Below are 27,583 nucleotides of genomic sequence, written 5' to 3'. Positions count from 1 at the left end.
GTGGAAATGTTGCCTTTACTGCTTCCCTCCTCTGAAGAAGACATTTCCTCAACCACTTCTTGCTGCTCCTTGTGCAAGTCTTGAATTCTGCAGTGCCCACTAGCATTACCACATAAGAGTGTTAGCCTGTTTCATTGGCTTGTGTCCTGGTAATGATTTCTCTTAGTGTGTGATGTAGGTTCTCTTAGGCATTCTTTCCCAAGAGAGGCAGTTTTCATCACAATTAAAAACTTGATAAGGAATAAATCCCTTAATGTCTACAAAGGTTTTAAATTCCTTAAACTTTTCAGCTTCATCTCTTTTAGCACTGGCAGTCTCCCTATGCCTTACTTTAAACCCATCAAACCAGCCCCTACTTGCCTTAAATTCATCACTTTCAGCACCGTTTACCGGGGTGTCTTGCCTAAGATCACTATATAACTAGTTTGCTTTTTCACAAATTATTGTTTCAAAAACACTGTCACTGGCCAATAGTTTTTTGTAAATTCACAGTAACAAGTTATTCCATTTCTTCAATTATCTGCGACCTTTTCACAACAAGAATTTTCACTCCTTTTGCCACATCAGCTCATTTTATTGCCTCTATTTTTCAATATGGATGATATGGTGGATTTCACCATTAGGTCCGACACACATGTTCCACTTTCCCACTTCCCAATGAGTTCTTTCTTTCACTTTAATTATTGTTCTCACTGTTTTTTTTTTTTTTTTTTTTTTTTTTTTTTTTTTTTACACAGGGTTTGACAAGGTTAAGGATCCCTAGCGTTATTGACAAGCTATTTACAGGTTAAGGATTCCTAACTTTATTGGCAAGCTAAGAGCTGTTACCTACATCAGCTCATTTGAAAGTATTTTTATTGTTATGAGACATACAAGTAGGGAACAGGATGAAGTTGGAGCCATCTGTGGGCCAGCATTTTCATTTGATCAGCTGAATTTATCTTGTTGACATCATTATGCTGTACGAATGTGTTCCATACTCGAGTCATCCTGGGTATATATGATCTCAGATGGAGTGATGTTCTGGAGAAGGGTACAGCCAGAGTGAAGTTAATGCTTTCTGCCCGTCTTGTGGCATAAAAGCTTGTTTCACTCTGTCTCGAAGTGGATCCAAGTGTGGTACTTTGACAATATTGGCCTTGTACATAACAGTAAGGCCACCCACATCCCTCCTGTGCTGAAGGCTCTGCTGAAATGACAGATCTATCCAGGATGGGTCCAGGCAAGAGATGAGATGTCTTGCTCTGTTCTCCACTCTGTCAAGCAGTCACAGATGAGAGGGGGGGCAGGCAAACCAAGAAAGTGGGGCATACTCAAGGTGTGAGTGTACTTGTGCCTCATACAGAATTTTGCAACCCCTACTGTCAAGCAGATGCGAGATACGGCGAGGTGCTGTAAGCTTCCTGGCTGCCTTGTTTGCTAGATTTACAACATGGTTCTTCATGGTTAGTTTGGAGTGAAATTTCACCCCAAGGATATCAACTTCTTCTCCAGGTGCCAACACCCTCCCATTCATCCTTACTACTGCACCAGCATTACCATCATGGTGCCTAGAGACGATCATCATTTGCGTTTTCTCAGGTGCAAATGTTACTTGCCATCTATTTCTCCAGGCTTGTTTGGATCACTACTCTTTTTGGGGGCCATGATTACAGGTCTCCCTCAACATTCACGTTTTCAACTTTCACGGGCTTCACACATTCGCGAATTCCCAACCGCCAAATTCCGAGCCACCAAATTCCCAGCCGCCAAATCATATTTAAGTTTCCCGCCACCTGCGAGTCCCTACTACCCTCCCTCCGACCCCCGCAACTGGCAGCCAGCCCTCCCACCATTCAGTGTGGTGAGTGTTTTGTTTGTTCATTATTTGCTATTAAACTACAGTATAAATAATGTAAACCCATTCATGACTGCATATTGGAATGGCTATTCGGACAGGTATTAGACGGTGACATCATGTGTTTACTCTTGAACACTGCAAAGAATTAAACATTTCTGCTACAGCTAATAATAACAATAGTAATAATAATAATAATAATAATAAATATGATATAATTGAAGAAGGAAATTGTACAAAAATACGAGGGAGTGGTTGACACATCGTCAGTGTGACTTTGTTTATGCTGGAGTGAACATTAGTCTCCCTGCTCCTCCAAACATTTCACAATAATTCATTGTGTTTGGTGCTTGTAGATTGAGTGTGACTGGAGTGGTAGAGGCAGTGATTGAGGCAATGGTATTTAATAACATACATGTTAATAATAATACATGTTATTAATAATAACATGTACTATTATTATTTGTAACATTTTATTTTTATTTTTATTATCACACTGAAAAATTAGGCAAATATCAAGTTCTATGAACATAGGCATGCACAAATACGGAGGTTCCATTGTACTAGAATGCAAATGACACTACATGTATATGCATAATTTTTCTAGGTTTCAAATTTGCCACATGCTGCCATTTTGGACTTAGCTGTGTCTTTTGGGTCAGTAGCTACCTCGTAATGCCAGGAGCAAGGGGCTTGTAACCCTTTTTCCTGTATAAATTACTAAATTTAAAAAGAGAGACTTTCGTTTTTCTTTTTGGGCGACCCTGCCTCGGTGGGATATGGCCGGTTTGTTGAAAGAAATGAAAGCTACCTCATGTCTCCCAAGAAAAAAATCCAGGCCACATGGGTATGTACAGGGCATCATGGGTAATATCACCCACTAAACATAGGCTCACAATGGTAGACTGACACACCAACCTTTCTCGAGAGTGAAATACGAGAAATACCTCTGTCACATTGAGGAATGTGATAAGAGGAGGGTCTTTCAGGTTTTGAAGAGGACAGCAATGGTAATCCAGCCAGGACTGACAGAAGTGCCACTGCAACAAGATATGGCAGTGTCATCAACCTTTGGGGATGACACTGAAGACAGTACAGTGGTCACTGAAATTACGATGGGCTGGAGTTGCTACGACCTGAAGTTATGATTTACCCTCGGTGAAATTTTGCTTAGAGTTGTGATTAAAAATTGGAGATACAATATGTGTAGCACAATGGTGTGACTGTTGTAGGTTGCATCCTGAGAAACAAGATGAACATAATTGTCCAAAATGCTCTGCATAACCAGGGGATATCTATGTACAGTAGTACGCCAATGATGTCAGTTAGGTCTAATAGTTATATCATGTACCTGTAGAAATAAAGATTATTATTATGCCCAGCCATACAGCCGAGTGCATCCACTCACACCTCCCTTGACAGAGTTGAAAGAATCTTTCCTTCTTAAGCCATGCATGTCGAAAGGGGTGGCTAAAATGCCAGGAGCAAGGGGCTAGTAATCTCTTCTCCTGTATAAATTACTAAATTTAAAATGCACAAAAACTTTCCTTTCATCTTCTTTGGGTTATCCTGTCTTGATGGGAGACTGCTGGTGTTGAAAAAAAAAATACTATTATTACATTACTGTATTATTATGGTCAGCACGCTTGGGTGGGCCTTGGCCAACCAGTCATTTGGTAGCTTGCCTTTTAGGAAGCATTTAAGCCAATAGGAGACTCTTGTTCTTGTGTGGGTGGGCCTTAGCCAACTAGTGATACGGTAGTTTGCCTCTTGGAGAGTTTCTGAGCCAACTGGAGTGGAAGTGTAAGGGTGGCTTAGCAGTCAATCAGCAATGAGGGTTGAATGTCTCTATTTTAGCATCCCAGCCAATAGCAGAGTTTGTACTAAAATTTATTTGTTTATCCTTGTTTGAAGGTATCACGACTTTCCCACAATAACTCTGATATACCCTCGATGAGTTCTGAGTTTTTCTACTCCTGGAGCCCGGCCATGGGCCAGGTTTGTCTAGTGCTTGTCTGCTCAACCAGGCTGCTTGGTGTTGGTGGCCCACTGATCACACATCCATCATAGCCTGGTTGATCTGGAACCTAGTGAAAATACTTGTCCAGTTTCCTCTTGAAGACTTCTATAGTTGTCCAAGCAGTGTTTCTGATATCTTTTGGCAAGATGCTGAATAGTCTGGGGCCACGGATATTGATAAAGTGTTCCCTTATTGTGCCCTATGCACATCTGTTTCGCTGGGTTTATTTTGCACTTCCTCCCATATATCTCACATCAATATGCTATGGAAGTATGCAGATTTGGGACAAGGACCTCAAATATTTTCCAGGTATATATTTACCCTTCATAATTCCACTTGTATCATAATTACACCATCTTTTGCATTACCAAGTCATCATACCTCCTAAAATGCACAGAAATTAGTGCATACCCCCTAAAAGGCAAAAAATTAGTGTACGAGTATGGCTTTCCACAATCATCCATCTCTGCTATTATCAAGCAGATAGAAATAATAAAGAATATTAACCCTTAAACTGTCCAAATGTAGATCTACGTTCACTTGCGTGGCGCTCCGAATATTTTGAAAAATATTTTTTTTTTTTAAATGAAAATCACATTTTTCTAAATTTTAGGGTCAGTACTTACCGAGATATAAGACCGTGAACTTGGCTCTGGATGCTCACATGACGGCAACATCAACTCCTGAGGCTTGCAGAAGTGTTGCCGATATACTTTTTTTTTTTTTTCCAACAAGTCGGCCGTCTCCCATCGAGGTAGGGTGACCCAAAAAAGAAAGAAAATCCCCGAAAAGAAAATACTTTCATCATCATTCAACACTTTCACCTCACTCACACAATCACTGTTTTTGCAGAGGTGCTCAGAATACAACAGTTTAGAAGCATATACATATAAAGATACACAACATATCCCTCCAAACTGCTAATATCCCAAACCCCTCCTTTAGAGTGCAGGCACTGTACTTCCCATTTCCAGGACTCAAGTCCGGCTATATAAAAATAACCGATTTCCCTGAAGCCCTTCACTAAATATTACCCTGCTCACACTCCAACAGCTCGTCAGGTCCCAAATACCATTCGTCTCCATTCACTCCTATCTAACACACTCATGCACGCTTGCTGGAAGTCCAAGCCCTTCGCCCACAAAACCTCCTTTACCCCCTCCCTCCAACCTTTTCGAGAACGACCCCTACCCCGCCTTCCTTCTCCTACAGATTTATATGCTCTCCATGTCATTCTACTTTGATCTGTTCTCTTTAAATGATCAAACCACCTCAACAACCCCTTTTCAGCCCTCTGACTAATACTTTTATTAACTCCACACCTTCTCCTAATTTCCACACTCCGAATTTTCTGCATAATATTCACACCACACGTTGCCCTTAAACAAGACATCTCCACTGCCTCCAACCGCCTCCTCGCTGCAGCATTTACAACCCAAGCTTCACACCCATATAAGAGTGTTGGTACTACTAAACTTTCATACATTCCCTTTTTTGCCTCCATAGATAACGTTTTTTGTCTCCACATATAATAAACGCACCACTTGCCTTTTTTCCTTCATTAATTCTATGATTAACCTCATCCTTCATAAATCCATCCACTGATAATTACAATTTATAATAGTTCTTGTGATTTCATAGCCAATCTTTGTTCTGACACTAATATTAGGTACTGAAATAGTACTCAAATAGTCACAATCACATTGACAGGTGAACATTTACACCTGCCTGGGTTATTTACTATTGTCTAGAAATATATACAAAGTATTTATAGGTCCCAGCAATGTTTTAGATACCCTGGCATATACCTTGAAGCATGGTGTTATGAAAGGCATCCCTATACTGTTGATAGCCCAGTGACATCTGATAAATGCCCACTGCTCCAGCTAACCCTCGCAGTATTTGTTATCACTGTTACACACAAACATGTCTCATCTCTCTGTCTATCTGCCTTTCTGTCTCTGTCTGCCTGTCTCTGCTTATCTGTCTTTCTGTCTGCCTGGGGTATATGTATAGGAAACTCCTTGAAGAATGGTGTTATGACAACTATTGACAGCCCAGTGACATTTGATAAATGGGCGCTCAGAGAATCCTGGCTTTATTTGTTTTCACTGATATACACAAACATTTTTGTCTGTGTCTGTCTATCTATCTTTGCCTGGAATTTTTGGGTTATCCTAGGTAATTTTCGCTATGTATAATAACTGTACTTGTGCGTGCATGTGAGAGAGAGAGACAGATAGACAGAGATATAAACAGATACAGAGATATAGACAGAGAGCCAAAGCCAGCCAGCCAGCCGGCCAGCCGACCATCCAGCCAGCCTGCCGAATACATATGACCCACCTAGTCAGGTCACATCCACTGAAGGAAGAAGCACATCAGACCTAGTAGCACAAGCTAGTCAGGTCCAACTCACACCCACCCACACTCACTCATGTATTTAGCTAACCCTCGCTGTATTTATCACAGTTACACACAAACATATCTGTCTGTCTGTCTATCTGTATGTCTGTCTGTATCTGTCTTTGTCTGCCTGTCTCTGCTTATCTGTCTTTCTGTTTGCCTGGAGTATACGTATATGAAACTCCTTGAAGAATGGTGTTATGACAACTGTTGACAGCCCAGTGACATTTGATAAATGGGCACTCGGGGGAACCCTGGCTTTATTTGTTTTCACTGAAACACACAAACATGTTTGTCTGTCTGTCTGTCTATCTGTCTGTCTGTCTATCTATCTATGATTATCTTCGCCTGGAATTTTTGGGTTATCCTAGGTAATTTTTTTTTTTTTCAACAAGTCGGCAGTCTCCCACCGAGGAAGGGTGACCCAAAAAAGAAAGAAAATCCCCAAAAAGAAAATGCTTTCATCATCATTCAACACTTTCACCACACTCACACATAATCACTGTTTTTGCAGAGGTGCTCAGAATACAACAGTTTAGAAGCATATACATATAAAGATACACAACATATCCCTCCAAACTGCCAATATCCCAAAACCCCTCCTTTAAAGTGCAGGCATTGTACTTCCCATTTCCAGGACTCAAGTAATTTACACTATGTATAATAACTGTACTTATGTGGACATGTGAGACAGGGATACAGAGATATAGATATATACAGATAAAGTTATAGACAGAGACAGCCAGAGACAGCCAAAGCAAGCCAGCCAGCCAGCCAGTCGACCAGCCTGCCAAATACAAGAGAACATAAGAAAGAAGGAATGCTGCAGCAGGCCTACTGGCCCATGCAAGGCAGGTCCATGTCACCCCGTCCTCCCCAACTTAGACCAATGACCTACCTAGTCAGGTCACATCCACTGAAGGAAGGAGAATGACATCAGACCTGGTAGCACAAGCTAGTCAGGTCCAGCTCACACCCACCCACACTCACTCATATATTTATCTAACCTATTTTTACTTTCCTCTTAAAATGGGAGTGTTAGTGCGACATGGCATTAGTGAATCCCTGGTGTTTGCCATGCTATTTGCTCTAGCTGGTGCTCAACTGAACTGGTGCTCCAACAAGGTACTAAGTGCTTTCAGATTATTTTAATACTGCAAACACTGAGTGCACAGACCCATTCTTTCATGTCTAGGTGACTCAAGCCTATTGTGCCAAATTTGAAGGAATGAAAAATAAAACGTTGATCTACATTCGGAGCGCTACACGAGCAAAAGTATATCTATGTTTGGACAGTTTAAGGGTTAAAATGGCTGACAAATATAAGCTAGTGAAAAAAGGCAGATAAATTATCTGAGATGGAAAGACTGTTATCATGGATGAGTGAGCAGACGAGATATACAGTGCCTGCAAGATATATCCACGAGCATGCACATCCAAGGCACAGTATGAGTTGCATTTCCGGGATTTTGGAACAAATTACCATAAAAGAATGTACTCTGGGGTTTGAGTTACAATAGTTTGGAGGCAAGATACATTCTCTGGATTTGGAAAAGGTGTATGACAGGGTGGATAGGGGGGCAATGTGGCAGATGTTGCAGGTGTATGGTATAGGAGGTAGGTTACTGAAAGCAGTGAAGAGTTTTTATGAGGAGAGTGAGGCTCAGGTTAGAGTATGTAGGAAAGCGGGAGATTATTTCCCAGTAAAAATAGGCCTTAGACACGGATGTGTGATGTCACCATGGTTGTTCAATATATTTACAAATGGGGTTGTAAGAGAAGTGAATGCGAGGGTCTTGGCAAGAGGTGTGGAGTCAAGATAAAGAACCAAACACGAAGTGAGAGTTGTCACAGTTGCTCTTTGCTGATGGCACTGTGCTCTTGGGAGATTCTGAAGAGAAGCTGCAGAGGTTGGTGGATGAATTTGGTAGGGTATGAAAAAGAAGAAAAATAAAAGTGAATATAGGAAAGAGTAAGTTTATGAGGATAACAAAAAGATTGTGTGACAAAAGACTGGATATCAGATTGGAGGGAGAGAGTATGGAGGAGGTGAATGTATTCAGATATTTGGGAGTAGACATGTCAGCAGATGGGTCTATGAAAGATGAAGTGAATCACAGAATTGACGAGAGGAAAAGGGTGAGCGGTGCGCTTAGGAGTCTGTGGAGACAAAGAACTTTTGTCCTTGGAAACAAAGAAGGAATGTATGAGAGTATAGTTTTACCAATGCTTTTATCTGGGTGTGAAGCATGGGTGATAAACATTGCAGTGAGGAGAAGGCTGGAGGCAGTGATGTCACGTCTGAGGGCAATGTGTGGTGTGAATAAAATGCAGATAATTCATAGTTTGGAAGTTAAGAGGAGGTGTGGGATTGCCAAAACTGCTGTCCAGAGGGCTGAGGAAGGGTTGTTGAGGTGGTTCAGACATGTAGAGAGAATGGAACAAAACAGAATGATTTCAAGAGTGTATAAATCTGCAGTGGAGGGAAGGTGGGGTAGGGGTCGGCCTAGGAATGGTTGGAGGGAGGGGGTAAAGGAAGTTTTGTGTGCGAGGGGCTTGGACTTCCAGCAAGCACGTGTGAGCGTATTTTATAGGAGTGAATGGAGACAAATGGTTTTTACTACTTGACCTGCTGTTGGAGTGTGAGCAAAGTAACATTTATGGAGGGATTCAGGGAAACCGGCAGGCTGGACTCAAGTCCTGGAGATGGGAAGTACACTCTGAAGGAGGAGTGTAAATGTTGCAGTTTTATAAACTCTAGTGTAAAGCACCCCTCTGGGAAGACAGTGATGGAGTGAATGATGATGAAAGCTTTTCATTTTTGGGCCACCCTGCCTTGGTGGGAATCTGCCAATGTGTTAATAAAAAAAAATATAATTCAAGGGGCCACTGTATACCTGGAGAGGGTTTCGGGGATCAACACCCTCACAGCCCGGGTTGAAACCAGGCCTCATGGTGAATCAGGGTCTGATCAACCAGGCTGTTACCACTGGCCGCATGCAAACTGGCGTACGAACCACAGCCCAGCTGGTCAGGTACTGACTTTAGGTGCCTGTCCAGTGCCTTCTTGAAGACAGAAAGGGGTCTACTGGTGCCAAATCAAGTGATGGTGATGCAGAATATTCATACTAGGTCTGATTCTGTCCTGTCATATGGTAATACATCCAGATAGGATGATACTGTTGCAAGACAGTGACTGTGACATCATTGTTTTTTTCACTGGTATTTGAAAAATACATGCAGCACCAACACCAGTTGTGACATCAGCTGTGGCAGCACCAACAGCAGCACCAGCTGTTTACTTGGAGAGGGTTTCGGGGGTTAATGCCCCCGCAGCCCAGTCTGAGACCAGGCCTCATGGTGGATCAGGGTCTGATCAACCAGGCTGTTACTGCTGGCCATACACAAGCTGTGCCAACACCAACAACAGTGACAAAACAATCTGACATTGTCAGTCATGACATTCCTACCAGCCATTTTATTAATGCCAAATTATTTGTTTCCACTTTTTTTTATTGTTTTCCATGTGTAACGCTATATAAACTAGTTTCTTATATACCAGATGTGTTTCAAGGTGTTTTAGTACTGTACTTCACACAAGGAAAAATGTATAGCCTAGTACTGTTTCACTTGGAATATACAGTATAAATTGGTACAATTTTCATTTTACTGCTTTGGTCTTTTAACACAATACCCAAGAAATACTTATGATATTACAATTCTTTCGATATATAACAGTCTTAAAAATATGGAAATATATAAATCATACTGACTATCTGGCTATCCTATGTTGTTATATTTAGGTTTGATGGAATATCTTGAGTTATATTAACGATGTGGATGTAGTGCGGATGACAAGAAACAGATGATTGCTGATGTTATGAATGAAAAGAAGTTGGATGTCCTGGCCCTAAGCGAAACAAAGCTGAAGGGGGTCGGGGAGTTTCAGTGGGGGGAAATAAATGGGATTAAATCTGGAGTATCTGAGAGAGTTAGAGCAAAGGAAGGGGTAGCAGTAATGTTGAATGATCAGTTATGGAAGGAGAAAAGAGAATATGAATGTGTAAATTCAAGAATTATGTGGATTAAAGTAAAGGTTGGATGCGAGAAGTGGGTCATAATAAGCGTATATGCACCTGGAGAAGAGAGGAATGCAGAGGAGAGAGATTTTGGGAGATGTTAAGTGAATGTATAGGGGCCTTTGAACCAAGTGAGAGAGTAATTGTAGTAGGGGACCTGAATGCTAAAGTAGGAGAAACTTTTAGAGAGGGTGTGGTAGGTAAGTTTGGGGTGCCAGGTGTAAATGATAATGGGAGCCCTTTGATTGAACTTTGTATAGAAAGGGGTTTAGTTATAGGTAATACATATTTTATGAAAAAGATGATAAATAAGTATACAAGATATGATGTAGGACGAAATGACAGTAGTTTGTTGAATTATGTATTGGTAGATAAAAGACTGTTGAGTAGACTTCAAGATGTACATGTTTATAGAGGGGCCACAGATATATCAGATCACTTTCTAGTTGTAGCTACACTGAGAGTAAAAGGTAGATGGGATACAAGGAGAATAGAAGTATCAGGGAAGAGAGAGGTGAAGGTTTATAAACTAAAAGAGGAGGCAGTTAGGGTAAGATATAAACAGCTATTGGAGGATAGATGGGCTAATGAGAGCATAGGCAATGGGGTCGAAGAGGTATGGGGTAGGTTTAAAAATGTAGTGTTAGAGTGTTCAGCAGAAGTTTGTGGTTACAGGAAAGTGGGTGCGGGAGGGAAGAGAAGCGATTGGTGGAATGATGATGTAAAGAGAGTGGTAAGGGAGAAAAAGTTAACATATGAGAAGTTTTTAGAAAGTAGAAGTGATGCAAGGAGGGAAGAGTATATGGAGAAAAAGAGAGAGGTTAAGAGAGTGGTGAAGCAATGTAAAAAGAGAGCAAATGAGAGAGTGGGTGAGATGTTATCAACAAATTTTGTTGAAAATAAGAAAAAGTTTTGGAGTGAGATTAACAAGTTAAGAAAGCCTAGAGAACAAATGGATTTGTCAGTTAAAAATAGGAGAGGAGAGTTATTAAATGGAGAGTTAGAGGTATTGGGAAGATGGAGGGAATATTTTGAGGAATTGTTAAATGTTGATGAAGATAGGGAAGCTGTGATTTTATATATAGGACAAGGAGGAATAACATCTTGTAGGAGTGAGGAAGAGCCAGTTGTGAGTGTCGGAGAAGTTCGTGAGGCAGTAGGTAAAATGAAAGGGGGTAAGGCAGCCGGGATTGATGGGATAAAGATAGAAATGTTAAAAGCAGGTGGGGATATAGTTTTGGAGTGGTTGGTGCAATTATTTAATAAATGTATGGAAGAGGGTAAGGTACCTAGGGATTGGCAGAGAGCATGCATAGTTCCTTTGTATAAAGGCAAAGGGGATAAAAGAGAGTGCAAAAATTATAGGGGGATAAGTCTGCTGAGTATACCTGGTAAAGTGTATAGTAGAGTTATTATTGAAAGAATTAAGAGTAAGACGGAGAATAGGATAGCAGATGAACAAGGAGGCTTTAGGAAAGGTAGGGGGTGTGTGGACCAGGTGTTTACAGTGAAACATATAAGTGAACAGTATTTAGATAAGGCTAAAGAGGTCTTTGTGGCATTTATGGATTTGGAAAAGGCGTATGACAGGGTGGATAGGGGGGCAATGTGGCAGATGTTGCAAGTGTATGGTGTAGGAGGTAGGTTACTGAAAGCAGTGAAGAGTTTTTACAAGGATAGTGAGGCTCAAGTTAGAGTATGTAGGAAAGAGGGAAATTTTTTCCCAGTAAAAGTAGGCCTTAGACAAGGATGTGTGATGTCACCGTGGTTGTTTAATAGGTATTTATAGATGGGGTTGTAAGAGAAGTAAATGCGAGGGTCTTGGCAAGAGGCGTGGAGTTAAAAGATAAAGAATCACACACAAAGTGGGAGTTGTCACAGCTGCTCTTTGCTGATGACACTGTGCTCTTGGGAGATTCTGAAGAGAAGTTGCAGAGATTGGTGGATGAATTTGGTAGGGTGTGCAAAAGAAGAAAATTAAAGGTGAATACAGGAAAGAGTAAGGTTATGAGGATAACAAAAAGATTAGGTGATGAAAGATTGAATATCAGATTGGAGGGAGAGAGTATGGAGGAGGTGAATGTATTCAGATATTTGGGAGTGGACGTGTCAGCGGATGGGTCTATGAAAGATGAGGTGAATCATAGAATTGATGAGGGGAAAAGAGTGAGTGGTGCACTTAGGAGTCTGTGGAGACAAAGAACTTTGTCCTTGGAGGCAAAGAGGGGAATGTATGAGAGTATAGTTTTACCAACGCTCTTATATGGGTGTGAGGCATGGGTGATGAATGTTGCAGCGAGGAGAAGGCTGGAGGCAGTGGAGATGTCATGTCTGAGGGCAATGTGTGGTGTGAATATAATGCAGAGAATTCATAGTTTGGAAGTTAGGAGGAGGTGCGGGATTACCAAAACTGTTGTCCAGAGGGCTGAGGAAGGGTTGTTGAGGTGGTTCGGACATGTAGAGAGAATGGAGCGAAACAGAATGACTTCAAGAGTGTATCAGTCTGTAGTGGAAGGAAGGCGGGGTAGGGGTCGGCCTAGGAAAGGTTGGAGAGAGAGGGGGTAAAGGAGGTTTTGTGTGCGAGGGGCTTGGACTTCCAGCAGGCATGCGTGAGCGTGTTTGATAGGAGTGAATGGAGACAAATGGTTTTTAATACTTGACGTGCTGTTGGAGTGTGAGCAAAGTAACAATTATGAAGGGGTTCAGGGAAACCGGCAGGCTGGACTTGAGTCCTGGAGATGGGAAGTACAGTGCCTGCACTCTGAAGGAGGGGTGTTAATGTTGCAGTTTAAAAACTGTAGTGTAAAGCACCCTTCTGGCAAGACAGTGATGGAGTGAATGATGGTGAAAGTTTTTCTTTTTCGGGCCACCCTGCCTTGGTGGGAATCGGCCAGTGTGATAATAATAATAATAAATATTAACGAAGTGATTACTATGTCCCTACCACCTGTATACCATCAAGACCACTGTATAACATATATTTAAAAGGAAATTTTATGTAACGACTGTTTCAATAATTGTTAGCCGGACTCGAGTCCTGAAAGTGAGAAGTACAATGCCTGCACTTTAAAGGAGAAGTTTGGGATATTGGCAGTTAGGAGAGACTTTTAAACTGTCGTGTCTGAGTGCCTTGCAAAGACAGTGATTATGCATGAGTGATGGTGAAAGTATTGAATGATGAAAGTATTTTTCTTTCCGAGTTTTTCTTTCTTTATGGGTCACCCTGCCTCGGTAGGAAACGGCAGATGTGTTAAAAAAAATATTGCTTCAAGGTGCGTGTCATATCAAAACATGAAAAAAGTGTCATAGTGTTTGATTATATCAGGTTATTCTAGGCTAAATCTACACAGTGTACTTTTTGGCTGAATTAAACTGTTAGTATCATGAAACTGAAATAAATATGAAATCAATAAGGCATCTTCCTACCAGTTTCCCACCTGTTTGCTGGTAAGGAAGCTGGTGGTGGAACAATTGGTAGTTTTCATTACTGACTTATGCTAGCTAGACTTACCCATGATGCACTGCACAGACCCAACTGGTCTTAGAATTTTTTTCAGAGGCATGAAGAGATTGATAGAGACTCAAACAGTTGACCCGAGGTCAAAAATTTTGGTAGATGGCATGAATGAAGGTGTGAAAAATTATGCATGCTAGCACTTAAGACACATCTTGGTACCTGCGTACTAGTATGATGGTCAAAGTATGTCTTCTTTCTTTCAACGCACTGGCCGTATCCCACCGAGGCGGGGTGGCCCAAAAGAAAAAATGGAAACTTCTCCTTTCAAATTTAGTAATATATACAGGAGAAGAGGTTACTAGCCCCTTGCTCCCGGCATTTTAGTCGCCTCTTACAACACGCATGGCTTACGGAGGAAGAATTCTGTTCCACTTCCCCATGGAGATAAGAGGAAATAAACATGAACAAGAACTAGAAAGAAAATAGAAGAAAACCCAGAGGGGTATGTATATATATGCTTGTACATGTATGTAGTGTGACCCAAGTGTAAATAGAAGTAGCAAGACGTACCTGAAATCTTGCATGGTCATGAGACAGAAAAAAGGACACCAGCAATCCTACCATCATGTAAAACAATTACAGGCTTTCGTTTTACACTCACTTGGCAGGACAGTAGTACCTCCCTGGGCGGTTGCTGTCTACCAACCTACTACCTACAATGTATGTATAGGGGTTAAAAACAATGAGGTGTTTTGCAGACATCCTGAGGCAACCACTACATTTCTCATTTAATTTTCTACATATTTAGTGCCTGACAACTTCACAATAATACCATATTGAGAACATTTTTTTTTTAAATGTGAAATTAACTTTTAAAATTCTGTGAAAGCAAATTTATTTTGATATAAATATTCAAAATTAGTATAAATTTATACAACTTTAATTCTAGAAACAGTGCAAGCACCTAATAAATGTTAGCATACAGCCTAAAGGTTTACTGATAATTCTTAAAGCAAATTAAAAAACTTGTTGAAACACAATTTTTAATCTCCCTGAAGAAAAGACAACTGCAAACTCTGTAAAACACTTTCATAACAAAAGCTTGCTGTGCGCCTGTCTTTTCTTCAATAGTCAGCAGTACACCTTTGTATCTAGTTTAACTTGTGAAAAGATGTGATAATGCAGAACATAACTGCAGTCTTGCAAAATCTTTCAACCATTACCTGTAAATCCAGAACTTTCTGCCTTAACCCACAACTTGTTTAGCTTTTTATCCTTGAACACAGCTTTAAGAATCTTCTGGTCAGTCACTTCATTCAAATAAGGCTCCTTACTAGATGTTTTATTATCTCGAAGGTCATCACTCAGGTTATATCTCACCATGATACCTGTAAAAGCAATTACCAAATAAATGTCTACAATTACCAAATAAATGTCTCTGGTCACCTCTGGGTGAGCCAGAGAAGGAAATGAATTAGCCATCAATCAATCAATCATTATCTTGCCAGAAGTGTGCTGACATCACAATTCAGATTACCCTCTAACTGCAACATCCACACCCATCCTCCATATTGCAGGCATTGCCCCTTCCACCTCTAGGACTCAAATCCAACTAACTGGTTTCCCTGAATCCTTTCACAAATATTAAGTTTCTCACTCCCCAACAGTATACCCACTAAAAACCACTTGTCTCCATTCACTCCTAATGCATTTATACAAGCCTGCTGGATGCCCAAACCCCTAAAACTCAAAGCCTCTTTTACACCTTCCCTCCAACTGCTCTTGGGATGACTACTATCCCTCCTTCCTTCCACCCCAGATTTATGCACCCTCTTCATCATCTTATCCCAATCCATCCTCTCCACATGCTCAAACCATCTCAGCAACCCCTCCTCAGCCCTCTGAATTATAGTCACCTTTAATCAATGCTGTAATAGAATACTGCACACTAATATAAATAAGTAATTAATGACTATTCACTAACAGTAATGAACTGCACATCTACTTTTTACAGAAATGAATAATTATCACTTAAGAGTTCCTTTGTCATAAAAAATTAAGCAAAAATACTCTATAAACCAAGTCCCCTAGAAAATATAACTACCACAAGCATAGTATATGCTATATTCATAGGGAAGCACTAAGTCCATAGATGTTATACAGTGTTTGGGGAATGGGAGGTAATTAGGTAATATCTGATCTGAGGGAAAGGCGAGCAGTGCCAATTCCTTGAATAAAGTACTCAATACCTACATTCAGGAACCTTCATCTCCCTTGAAGAAAAAGAAGAAAAAGCTTAATACATGAAGTTCACATTACAGTGAGTGTACATTTCTGGCTTTTCAGGTAAGGAAAATTTATCTTAGACTTAAATTACAACATACAGGTTGGCCATCACTAATCCAGCATCACTGGGGCCTGTAGTGTGCCAGATTAGTGAGTCTGCTGGATTACAGAGTGGTTAGGTTTGAATACACTTAATTAACCTATCAATTGAGACTCTTTACGCTACATTCCTCATTTTCATCACTGCTTTCTCCTCCACTGGCTTGCTGCTGTGGATTTACAACCATTTGCACAATTTCTGAGTCAGTATAATGATGAAATTTGAGTCAGTTTAATGATTTGAGTCAATATAATGATGAAATTTGAAATTATGCTAGCCAAAATTAGTGCTGGATTGCTGATGGAACCGGATAACTGATTGCCAGATTAGTGATGACCAACCTGTACAACATAAAATTAGAGCGACTTTAGTATCAATTCAAAACAGCACCAATTTAGTGACATATTCATGGCAAAAGTCTGCACACTTATTTTTCACTGTTATATACTGAATGTACTATGACAGTCTTCAGTCATTTCACACTTTCAAGTTTTCCTCTGCAAGTAGCAACTATATACAATATAACTATAGGTGAATTCAAATTATCATATAATTTTTCCACTGCATGGGAAATATTTTTTCCATACAAGCTTCCAGGTGACTGGAAAAAGGTTCAATCATATTTGGGCCTCTAAACACTTATTACTGTAATCAGATAATCTCCATACAGCATAACCCTGGAATGTTTGTGATTTAGGTTTTAGGAGGCTGTGTAAATCATGAAGCCAAGGGATAACAGAAAATTTTGCATGTTCAAATTATTAACATACTGTACTGTATTACTGCACATTTTACATTTACATTAATAAAACCATATAAATACTGTGCCATATTAAAAAATGACTTACCTTCGATAATGAGTGAGAACTTTGATGTGTAGATTAAACTCAAAACCAGGGACTGACATTGAAGGTACACATCACTAAACAGTCTATTCACTGTAGTGTGCAGGTCTATTTTTGCCATCTCTCACTCAAGTAGGGCAACCCAACAAATAGACGAAATGCCTTCACTGTCACTCATTTAACAGCTATCTTGCCAATAGCATGCTGACGGTGCAGTTCAGAAGGCTCTCTAAACTGCAACATCCTCACCCCCTCCTTTAGAGTGTAAGCACTGTACTTCTCACCTCCAGGACATAAGTCCAGATAATTGGTTTCCTTGAACCCCTTCTTAAATATTACCATTCTTACATTCCAACAGCAAATCATGTCATAAATACCATTTGCCTCCACTTACTCCAATAAAACACACTCATATTCTTCCTTTGATGACACCTACCCTGTCTTCCTTCCACCCTAGATTTATATAATCTTTTAGTCATCCTATCTTGCTCCATCCTCTCTGAATACTCAAACCACCTAAACAAAATCTCCTCAGCCATCTAAATTATACAATTATATAATTTCCAGTCCTAATTCTCTACCTAACATTCACACCACACATGCTCTCAAACACAACATCTCCCCTGCCTCCAGCTTCCTTATTGCAATGCTGAAAGCCGATGCTTCATGCCCATATAACAATGTTGGTACTACTATACAGGAGGGCTCCGTTTATGCGGCTCTTAGGTTCACAACCCCATACAGTAAGCAAAAATCGCCAGCGGGTGGAAAAAGAAATTTTTTTTTTTTCATTATTGAATGCATCTAAAATGCCTGATGATGTGGTTACACTATCATGTACTGGAGGACCCCACTTACACAGCAGGTTAAGCTCTGTGCTACTGATGTAGAGTGAAAACCTCTGTAAATTGAATCATAGCCTTTTTTCACTTTCAAATACGTTTAAAAGCCTGATACAGGTCTCCCTCTACATTCGTGAGGGGTTAGGGGATCGCTGCCCTCCACATTTGTGAGGGTTAGAGGATCAAGACCCTCATAATATAATAATAATAGCATTTACTCAGCCAAACAATACTGCTTCCTTAACCTGTTGAACCACAAACAATCATAAAACACATGAAAACATCGTAAAATATTGTATATACACATTATGATTGGGCGGCTGGGCATTCATGAATGTTCGAAGCCCATGAAAGTGGAACTCGCGAATGTGGAGGGAGACCTGTAACATGTTTACACTATCATATATTAAGTGAGCATTATAGCTAGGCCTAAAAAATACATATACAGTACACACATTATTTACCTTAAAAATTTTTTGTCCTTAGCTTATAGTGAGTGGTGAATACAATTATTGTAGGCAGTATGAATAAATGAAGAATGGGTATTCATAATTGAAAAAACACTGAATTAGTGAAATGTTGTAAAATGAAGAACTACAAAGTGGGGCTTCTTTGTATTAAGTGCATAAAAAAAGAATAGAGTAAAATATATGCATAGTACTTACAATACTTACCTTAAAATATGGTGCCGGTTGCCCTTTCCTTACGCAACTATTGTACAAAAAGGCTGAAAAGTGGTAAAAGCACTGAATATAATGAATAATGGCTCGACTGAAAGCCACTGAAAATGTGAAACACCGAAAAGAGGGTGCCGTATATACAGGGCCCTTCTGTACTCTGGTAAATTCCCTCTTTTAGCCTCCAAAGATAAATCTGTCTCCACAGATGCCTTAATGTACCACCCATCTCTTTCCCCATACCTATCCTGTGGTTCACCTCATAATTCATAGACCTATCTGTGTCAAGTCTGCTCCCAAATACAGTATTTGAATACAGTTACTTCCTTTATACTCCCTCTGTCCACTCTAATATCCAATCTTTCACTGCCTATATACAGTGGACCCCCGCTTAACGATCACCTCCCAATGCGACCATTTATGTAAGTGTATTTATGTAAGTGCGTTTGTACGTGTATATTTGGGGGTATGAAATGGACTAATCTACTTCACAATATTCCTTATGGGAACAAATTCGGTCAGTACTGGCACCTGAACATACTTCTGGAATGAAAAAATATCGTTAACCGGGGGCCCACTGTATTTTGTTACTCTCATCACCTTGGTCTTTCCTATGTACACTTTTAATTTCCTTCTTTTACATACTCTCCCAAATTCATCCACCAATCTTTGTAACTTCCCTATGTAGGTGGTATATCCAAACACAGTACAGTGGACCCCAGCATACCTTTGGCCTTACATAACGTTAAATCCGCATACCGATACGTTTTATCGCTAAGATTTTGCCTCGCATACCGCTAAAAAACCCGCTCAACGCTGTTCGTCCGAGACGCGTCTAATGTGCGGCCTTAGCCAGCCTCACATGTTCCGCCGGTGGCATTGTTTACCAGCCAGCCTCCGCGGTAACATCCAAGCATACAATCGGAATATTTCGTATTATTACAGTGTTTTTGGTGATTTTATCTGCAAAATAAGTGACCATGGGCCCCAAGAAAGCTTCTAGTGCCAACCCTACAGGAATAAGGGTGAGAATTACTATAGAGATGAAGAAAGAGATCATTGATAAGTATGAAAGTGGAGTGCGTGTCTCCGAGCTGGCCAGGTTGTATAATAAACCCCAGTCAACCATCGCTACTATTGTGGGCAACAAAAAGGCAATCAAGGAAGCTGTTCTTGCCAAAGGTTCAACTGTGTTTTCGAAACAGAGATCGCAAATGATGGAAGATGTTGAGAGACTCTTATTGGTGTGGATAAATGAAAAACAGGTAGCAGGAGATAGCATCTCTCAAGTGATCATAAGTGAAAAGGCTAGGAAGTTGCATGAGGATTTAATTAAAAAAATGCCTGCAACTAGTGATGATGTGAGTGAATTTAAGGCCAGCAAAGGTTGGTTTGAGAGATTTAAGAAGCGTAGTGGCATACATAGTGTGATAAGGCATGGTGAGGCTGCCAGTTCGGACCACAAAGCAGCTGAAAGATATGTGCAGGAATTCAAGGAGTACATAGAAAGTGAAGGACTGAAACCTGAACAAGTGTTTAATTGTGATGAAACAGGCCTGTTTTGGAAGAAAATGCCAAGCAGGACCTACATTACTCAGGAGGAAAAGGCACTCCCAGGACATAAGCCTATGAAAGACAGGCTTACTCTGTTGATGTGTTCCAATGCTACTGGTGATTGCAAAGTGAAGCCTTTATTAGTGTATCACTCAGAAACTCCCAGAGCGTTCAGACAAAAGAATATCCTCAAGGCTAATTTGTGTGTGCTGTGGAGGGCAAACAGTAAGGCATGGGTCACTAGGGACTTTTTCTATGACTGGTTACACCATGCATTTGCCCCCAATGTGAAAGATTACCTAACTGAAAAGAAATTAGACCTTAAGTGCCTCCTGGTGTTAGACAATGCCCCTGGTCATCCTACAGACGTGGCAGAGCGACTTTATGGAGACATGAAGTTCATTAAGGTGAAGTTTTTGCCTCCTAATACCACTCCTCTCCTGCAGCCCATGGACCAGCAGGTTATTGCAAACTTCAAAAAACTGTACACAAAAGCTCTGTTTGAAAGGTGCTTTGTAGTGACCTCAGAAACTCAACTGACTAAGAGAGTTTTGGAGAGATCACTTTAATATCCTCAATTGTGTAAACCTTATAGGTAAGGCTTGGGAGGGAGTGACTAAGAGGACCTTGAACTCTGCTTGGAAGAAACTGTGGCCAGAATGTGTAGACAAAAGGGATTTTGAAGGATTTGAGGCTAACCCTGAGAGGAGTATGCCAGTTGAGGAATCAATTGTGGCATTGGGGAAGTCCTTGGGGTTGGAGGTTAGTGGGGATGATGTGGAAGAGTTGGTGGAGGAGGACAATGAAGAACTAACCACTGATGAGCTGATAGATCAACTTCAACAGCAAGAGGCCAGACCTGAGGAAACTGGTTCGGAGGAGGGGAGAAAGAAATTGAAGAAGTTGCCTACTACAAAGATTAAGGAAATCTGTGCAATGTGGCTGAAAGTGCAAACCTTTATGGATGAAAATCACCCTCACACAGCTATTGCAAGCCGTGCTGGTGACTATTACACTGACAGTGTTGTGAAACACTTTAGGGAAGTCATAAAGGAACGAGAGGTACAGGCCACTATGGACATATATGTTGTGCGACAGAAGTCCAGTGACTCTGAAGCTGGTCCTAGTGGCATTAAAAGAAGAAGGGAAGTAACCCCAGAAAAGGATTTGACACCTCAAGTCTTAATGGAAGGGGATTCCCCTTTTAAACATTAAGACTCTCTCCTCCTCCCATCCCATCAATCATCACCAGATCTTCAATAAAGGTAAGTGTCATGTAATTGTGCATGCCTTTTTCAGTTTGTGTGTATTAAAATTAATATTTCATGTGGTAAAAATATTTTTTTTCATACTTTGGGGTGTCTTGCACGGATTAATTTGATTTCCATTATTTCTTATGGGGAAAATTCATCCGCATAACGATAATTTTGCATAACAATGAGCTCTCATGCACGGATTAATATCGTTATGCGGGGATCCACTGTATTTATATTTACAGTAAAATATAATGCATGTTATTGCTTTGTGGAAATATTATGCAAGTGGAGGTTAGGTGAGCAAATATACACAGGTAATGAGGCACAACCATGGTGGCAGCTATAACACTGACGACACCCCAAAATACTGTATCCCAGTTTTGGTTAGACTGTTATTTACTAATTACAAATTAAAATTAGCCTGTAAATTATTATAAAGTGGAACCTCAAATATCGAACTTTCTTCGGTCCAGAAGTCTGTTCGAGTGCCTTTACCGAATGAATTTATTCCCATCAGGAATAATGTAAATTAGATTAGTCCATTTCAGACCCTTAAAAATACACTTATAAAAGCACTTACAAAAATACACTTACATAATTGGTTGTGTTGGGAGCAGTTCGATTTTTGAGGTTCCACTGTACAGCCTCTACTCACTTAGTGACTTACTCGTTCACCGACTGCTCGGACTTATGACCAGCTCTCCAATCAGTACACAAACCTATGAGTATTAGAGCTGACTTCCTCTATTTTGTTTATTACAGTATACAGTACACTACTGTATACATGTATACAGTGGACCCTCAGTTAACGCCTGCATCGGATAATGCCTCACTTTGGCGTAAAAAAATTGGCTCGGATAACACCTAAAAACTTGGTTAGGAGCTTTCGTCCCAAACGTGTCGGCACGGCGCCCTGAGTGGGCCTGGCCACTCACTCCATGTACCAGCCAGTGCACCATTGTTTACAAATTCAGTGAGGACGATTCCGCGCGTACATGCGATATATTTTGTATTATTCCATTGTTTTTGGTGTTTGTAACTGCTAAATAAGCCACCATGGGACCCAAGAAAGCTTCTAGTGCCAGCCCTATGGTAAAGAATGTGAGAAAAACATATAATTTAAGAAAAAGTTTGTAGAAAAATACGAGGGTGGTAATGGTGGTGGTGGTAGTGGTTGTGATGGTGGTAGAGGGTTGTAGTGGTGGTGGTAGAGGGTTGTAGCAATTGTGATAGAGGGTGGTAGTGATGGTGGGTGGGTTGTAGTGATGGTAGAGGGTTGTAGTAGGGTTGTAGTGATGGTGGTAGAGGGTTGTAGTAGGGTTGTAGTGTGGTGGTAGAGGGTTGTAGTGGTGGTGGTAGAGGGTGGTAGCAACTGTGATGGTGGTATGGTATGATAAGGCATGGTGAGGCTGCCAGTTCTGACAAAAAAAAAGCGGCTGAAAAATATGTGCAGGACTTTAACCCCTTCAGGGTCCAAGGCCCAAATCTGAAGTGGTGCCCCAGTGTCCAAGAATTTTCAAAAAAATTTTTTTATTTTTTCTTATGAAATGGTAGAGAATCTTTTTGTGAAGGTAATAAAACAAAAAGTACGAAATTTGATGGAAAATTGACGAAATTATGCTCTTGCGAATTTTGGTGTGTCAGCGATATTTACGAATCGGCGATTTTGCCGACTTTGACTCCCATTTTAGGCCAATTGCATTATTCCAGTCAACCAAATTCTTAGCTATTTCACTAGTATTACTTCTATTCTATCGATTGAGCACAAGAAATCGCCAAGTCAACCGTTTCAACTACAAATTAAAGCGATCGGAAATTGTTAATTTGGCCAATTTAACACAAAGTTCAAAATATTCCAATTTCAAAATAGGGTCCAGAATAAACAATGTAGGTATTCCTGAAACTAAACTAACATTTCCTCTGTTCATTAGTTATGTTTTGAGGCTTTACAAATAAATTCCATTTTGATTTTTTATTCACACCAAAAAATAGAAGATTTACTGTTATGCAATACTGTAATAATTGTATAAATATCATCACCATATTTGTGAATGTATATTAGACCCACCAGCTGGCGTGTATTAGACATGTGAGGTCGTTTGTTTACTCTTGAATATCGGCAAAAATTTAACATTTCTGCTACTTTGAGCTCAGTTTCAAGCCATTTCCAGTGCTAAAACCAATCAAAATCATCTCTATTTCTGTAATATGTCTTCCATTCTATCAAATGAGACCAAGAAATCACAAATACAACTATAAAAAACATACGAAAAAACACTGCAAAGTCGCTGTTTTAATCGAAAAATCATGATTTCAGTTTTTTCTCTCATTATACACAGTGTGCTGCAGGATCTGTTTTATGTGGTGCACACATACCACAGATGTATTCTCTCATATCTAGGCCCAAATGTACCACTCACAGTTTATCAGAGTGAGCTGAGCTCATGACGTAGATCTACGGTTTGGACCCTGAACGTAAAGCCGTAGATCTACGGGACGGACCCTGAAAGGGTTAAGGGGTACATAGAGGCTGAAAAATTAAAACCCCAACTAGTGTTCAACTGTGACAAAACAGGCCTGTTTAGGAAGAAAATTCCAAACAGGACCTACGTTACTCAGGAGGAAAAGGCACTCCCAGGACACAAGCCAGAAAAGGACTTGTTACTTGAAGTCTTTATGGAAGGGGATTCTCCTTCCAAACAATAGAACACCTTCATCCTCTGCCCTCCTCCCGTCTCATCACTCGTCAACAAGTCCACAATAAAGGTAAGTGTGATGTTATTATTATTTTATTCTTCATGTATCATTGTTTTCTGTGTAGGGAAATGTATATTTCATGTAAAAAAATTATTTTGTTTAATACTTTTGGGTGTCTGGAACGGATTAATTGGATTTCCATTAATTCTTATGGGAAAAATTAATTCGGTTAAAGGCTAAATCAGTTAAAGGCTAGCTCTCTGGAACGGATTAAAGGAATTAACTGAGAGTCCACTGTACATTTAAAAATATACAGTGGTCCCTCGTTTTTCGTAATTAATCCGTTCCTGGAGGAGCTACTATAAATGAAATTTACGATTTGCGAATCAATTTTCCCCATAAGAAATAATGTAAATACAATTAATCCATTCCTGACACCCAGAAGTATTAACCCTTTGACTGTTTCCGACGTATAAATACGTCTTACGAGCCAATGTTTCTGACGTATTTATACGCACAAATTCTAGCGGCTTCAAATCGAGCGCCAAAGGCCTGGTAGGCCTACACGGGAGAGAATGGGTCTCAGTGGTCGGTGTGCACCCTGTGAAAAAAATCTGGGACCCAGCGGTGCATTGTGGGAACGCCATGTTGTCAGTCCATTTTCACCATGCCTCTCGGTAAGAAGTTCCTCACTCCTCGGCGGATTGGGGGTCTTTTGTTCCCAAGTGATAGCTCTAACAGCGATGAAAATGTCAGTGACAGTGAATTCAAGGGTTTTCAAGCGAGTGTTACCGAAAAAAGTGCCCAGGATAACGTAAATAGTGACGAAAACCCAGATGACCCACAACCTTCGACCTCTGGTGCTGTGCCGGCTTGTTCACGTTCACGTTCGCCTGTACCAGGACGAAAGAGGAAACTATTTGGTCGTGTACAACACCCTGATGATAGCAGTGATAGTGATAGTGATTTCAAGGTCATTGAAAGCAGTTCTAGTGACAGTGAGAGTGAATATTCCCCAGTGAAGCGCCAGTATGTACGACGTAGTATGCGGTCTGGTAGTGTTTCATATGTTGTTCCAAGGGGAAGGAGAAACTCTGGGAGCACATCCCATGGCCCTACACCACGACCTGATAGTGAAGATGACGATATTGTAACGATGGGTATGGATGGTGACAGTGAGGGAGGAGGCAGTGGTGGTGATAGTGAGGGTGGCACGGCCCATGTGGCACCATCACCGGGCCACGCTACTACCCACGCAGCTGACTCAGCAGAACAACCAGCCTCACCCTACCCCACACTGCCACAACCTGCACAACCACAACCTGCACAGCCACAACCACAGTACAATATCCAGACCCCACCAGCAGACCGCATCTGGGATTGGCAGGACGGTGACGAGTTTGTTCCCAGTCCCCATGACTTTGATGAAACACAAAGTGGAATAAAGCCATCTTGTCCACTTGGGAACAATGCCAGTGAACTGGACTGCTTTGAGTTATTTTTCGATGAACCCCTGATGGACATCATTGTCAGGGAAACAAATACATACTTTGATTACACCATGGCAAATACAATTCTCTCACCAAAATCACGGCTACACAAGTGGAAAGAGACAACTATGGCAGAGATGTACCTGTTTTTTGCCACAATAATGCTTTTGCCACATGTGTATAAGCACACTGTCACCACATACTGGACAACAGATCGCCTGATTTCAACTCCAGGTTTTAGTGACATTATACGTGTCAATCGTTTCCTGATACTGTTACGTATGTTACACTTTTCAGACAAAACCAGGCCTGACAGAAGCGACAGGTTATATAAGATAAGAAATGTGTTTATGTACCTGAAACAAAAGTGCTGCATGTATTTTTATCCCTTCAGGAAGCTTGTTATTGATGAGTCCTTGATTTTATTCAAAGGAAGACTCTCATTCAAGCAATATATACCAAGCAAGAGGAAACGCTTTGGTATAAAGCTATTTGTACTGTGTGATTGCAGAAGTGGTCTTGTTTTAGATATTATTGTGTACACTGGCAGTAATACTTTGAGAGATACCATGAAGTTATTGGGTATCTCTGGTGATGTGGTTCGAACAATGATGGAACCATATCTTGGTAAGGGGCATATGTTATTTACTGATAACTGGTACACAAGCCCCTTACTCAGTGATTTCTTGCGAGTGAACTTGACAGATGTGTGTGGTACAGTGCGTGGTAATCGCAAACATATGCCAAGGTTCGACGCTGGCACTCGCAGAGGTGAGGTGCAAGCCTTTGCTGCCAATGACATCATGGCATTTCGGTGGCATGACAAACGTGATGTCACATTGTTGACATCAGTTCACACAAACGAAATGGTACCCAGTGGCAGGGACAACAGAGAGACCAATGAACCCATTCTAAAGCCTGCAGCCGTCATGGACTACAACCTCAATATGCGCTTAGTGGACAAATGTGACATGCAGATTGGGTTTGCAGACTGTGTATGCAAGAGTTATAAGTAGTATATCAAACTTTTTTTCCATCTTGTTGATATCTCTATGCTAAATGCTTATAACATATACAAGTTGAAGACCAACAAAACACCAAAATATGGTGAATTTTGCCTGTCAGTAATCAGACAAATAATTGCAAAGTACCAAGGAGCAACTCCTGCAATAGACCAGCGCCCACAGACGTCATCTCGTATGAGGCCTGGTGATCACTACCCCATACAACTGCCTCCTACTACTGCCAAGTAAAATGCTCAGAAGAGGTGTTATGTATGTATGCATACCACAAAACGCCCACAAACACGCAGAGACACTCGTTTTATGTGTGAGGAGTGTGAAGTGCCCCTCTGCATATACCCATGTTTCAAAGAGTTTCACAAGCTGCAGCAGTTCTAGGAACGTGGTTAGTGACTGTACATATGTATATATATTATGGAACAATAGTAATAAACATTGTTTTGTATTGTTTGTTTGTGTAAACAAAGTGTATGCACAAACTAATAGTGATAAAGTTTGTTCTGTTATTGTGTTGTAAATAATGAGTGTATATTTGAACAATGCACCTTACATTGGTCTCACAGGCCACATAAGTTACCTGGAAAAGAAAAATATTGAAAAATGCAAGAAACCTTTGAATTAGAGTAAATAAAAGAATACCGGGTGGGCGGCAGTCGCCGCTGTTGCCGTACGCACGTCAATTTCTGCAAACTTTGCGGCTCTATATCTCGGTAAGTACTGATGGCAAAAAATTTTTTTAGGCTTAAAACACTAGTAAAAATATTCCTAACATTTTCATAAGAAAAAATAATTTTTTTTTTCGAATATTTGGCGACATAGAATGACAGTTTCAGAGAGGGGCCTGAAACAGTCAAAGGGTTAAAACAAAAAAATTTTTTACATGAAATATACATGTAGTACATAAACAATACAATGGGAAATGATGAATGAAACATTAACAGCATAACACTTACCTTTATTGGAGATTCTTCTTAGTGTATGGGAGACTGGAGGAGGAGGAGATTGGATTGTTTAC

At 40.5% G+C, this 27,583-nt stretch overlaps 1 protein-coding gene across 1 annotated transcript in view; it reads right to left on the bottom strand.

Moving 5' to 3' along the window:
- LOC128688788 (alpha-2-macroglobulin receptor-associated protein) overlaps positions 1 to 27,583 on the bottom strand; it is a 78,840-nt gene that overhangs the window by 31,906 nt on the left and 19,351 nt on the right. The window contains exon 3 of the mRNA XM_070085426.1: positions 15,023 to 15,187. Coding sequence (XP_069941527.1) covers positions 15,023 to 15,187 — 165 coding nt within the window. The remainder of the gene's footprint in view (positions 1 to 15,022; positions 15,188 to 27,583) is intronic.

Source organism: Cherax quadricarinatus, chromosome 16 (assembly GCF_038502225.1).
Source record: "Cherax quadricarinatus isolate ZL_2023a chromosome 16, ASM3850222v1, whole genome shotgun sequence".
In the NCBI taxonomy this organism is placed as follows: domain Eukaryota; kingdom Metazoa; phylum Arthropoda; class Malacostraca; order Decapoda; family Parastacidae; genus Cherax; species Cherax quadricarinatus.
Note: the sequence above shows the minus strand (reverse complement) of the source record. Positions and strands in the feature narration are given on the sequence as shown.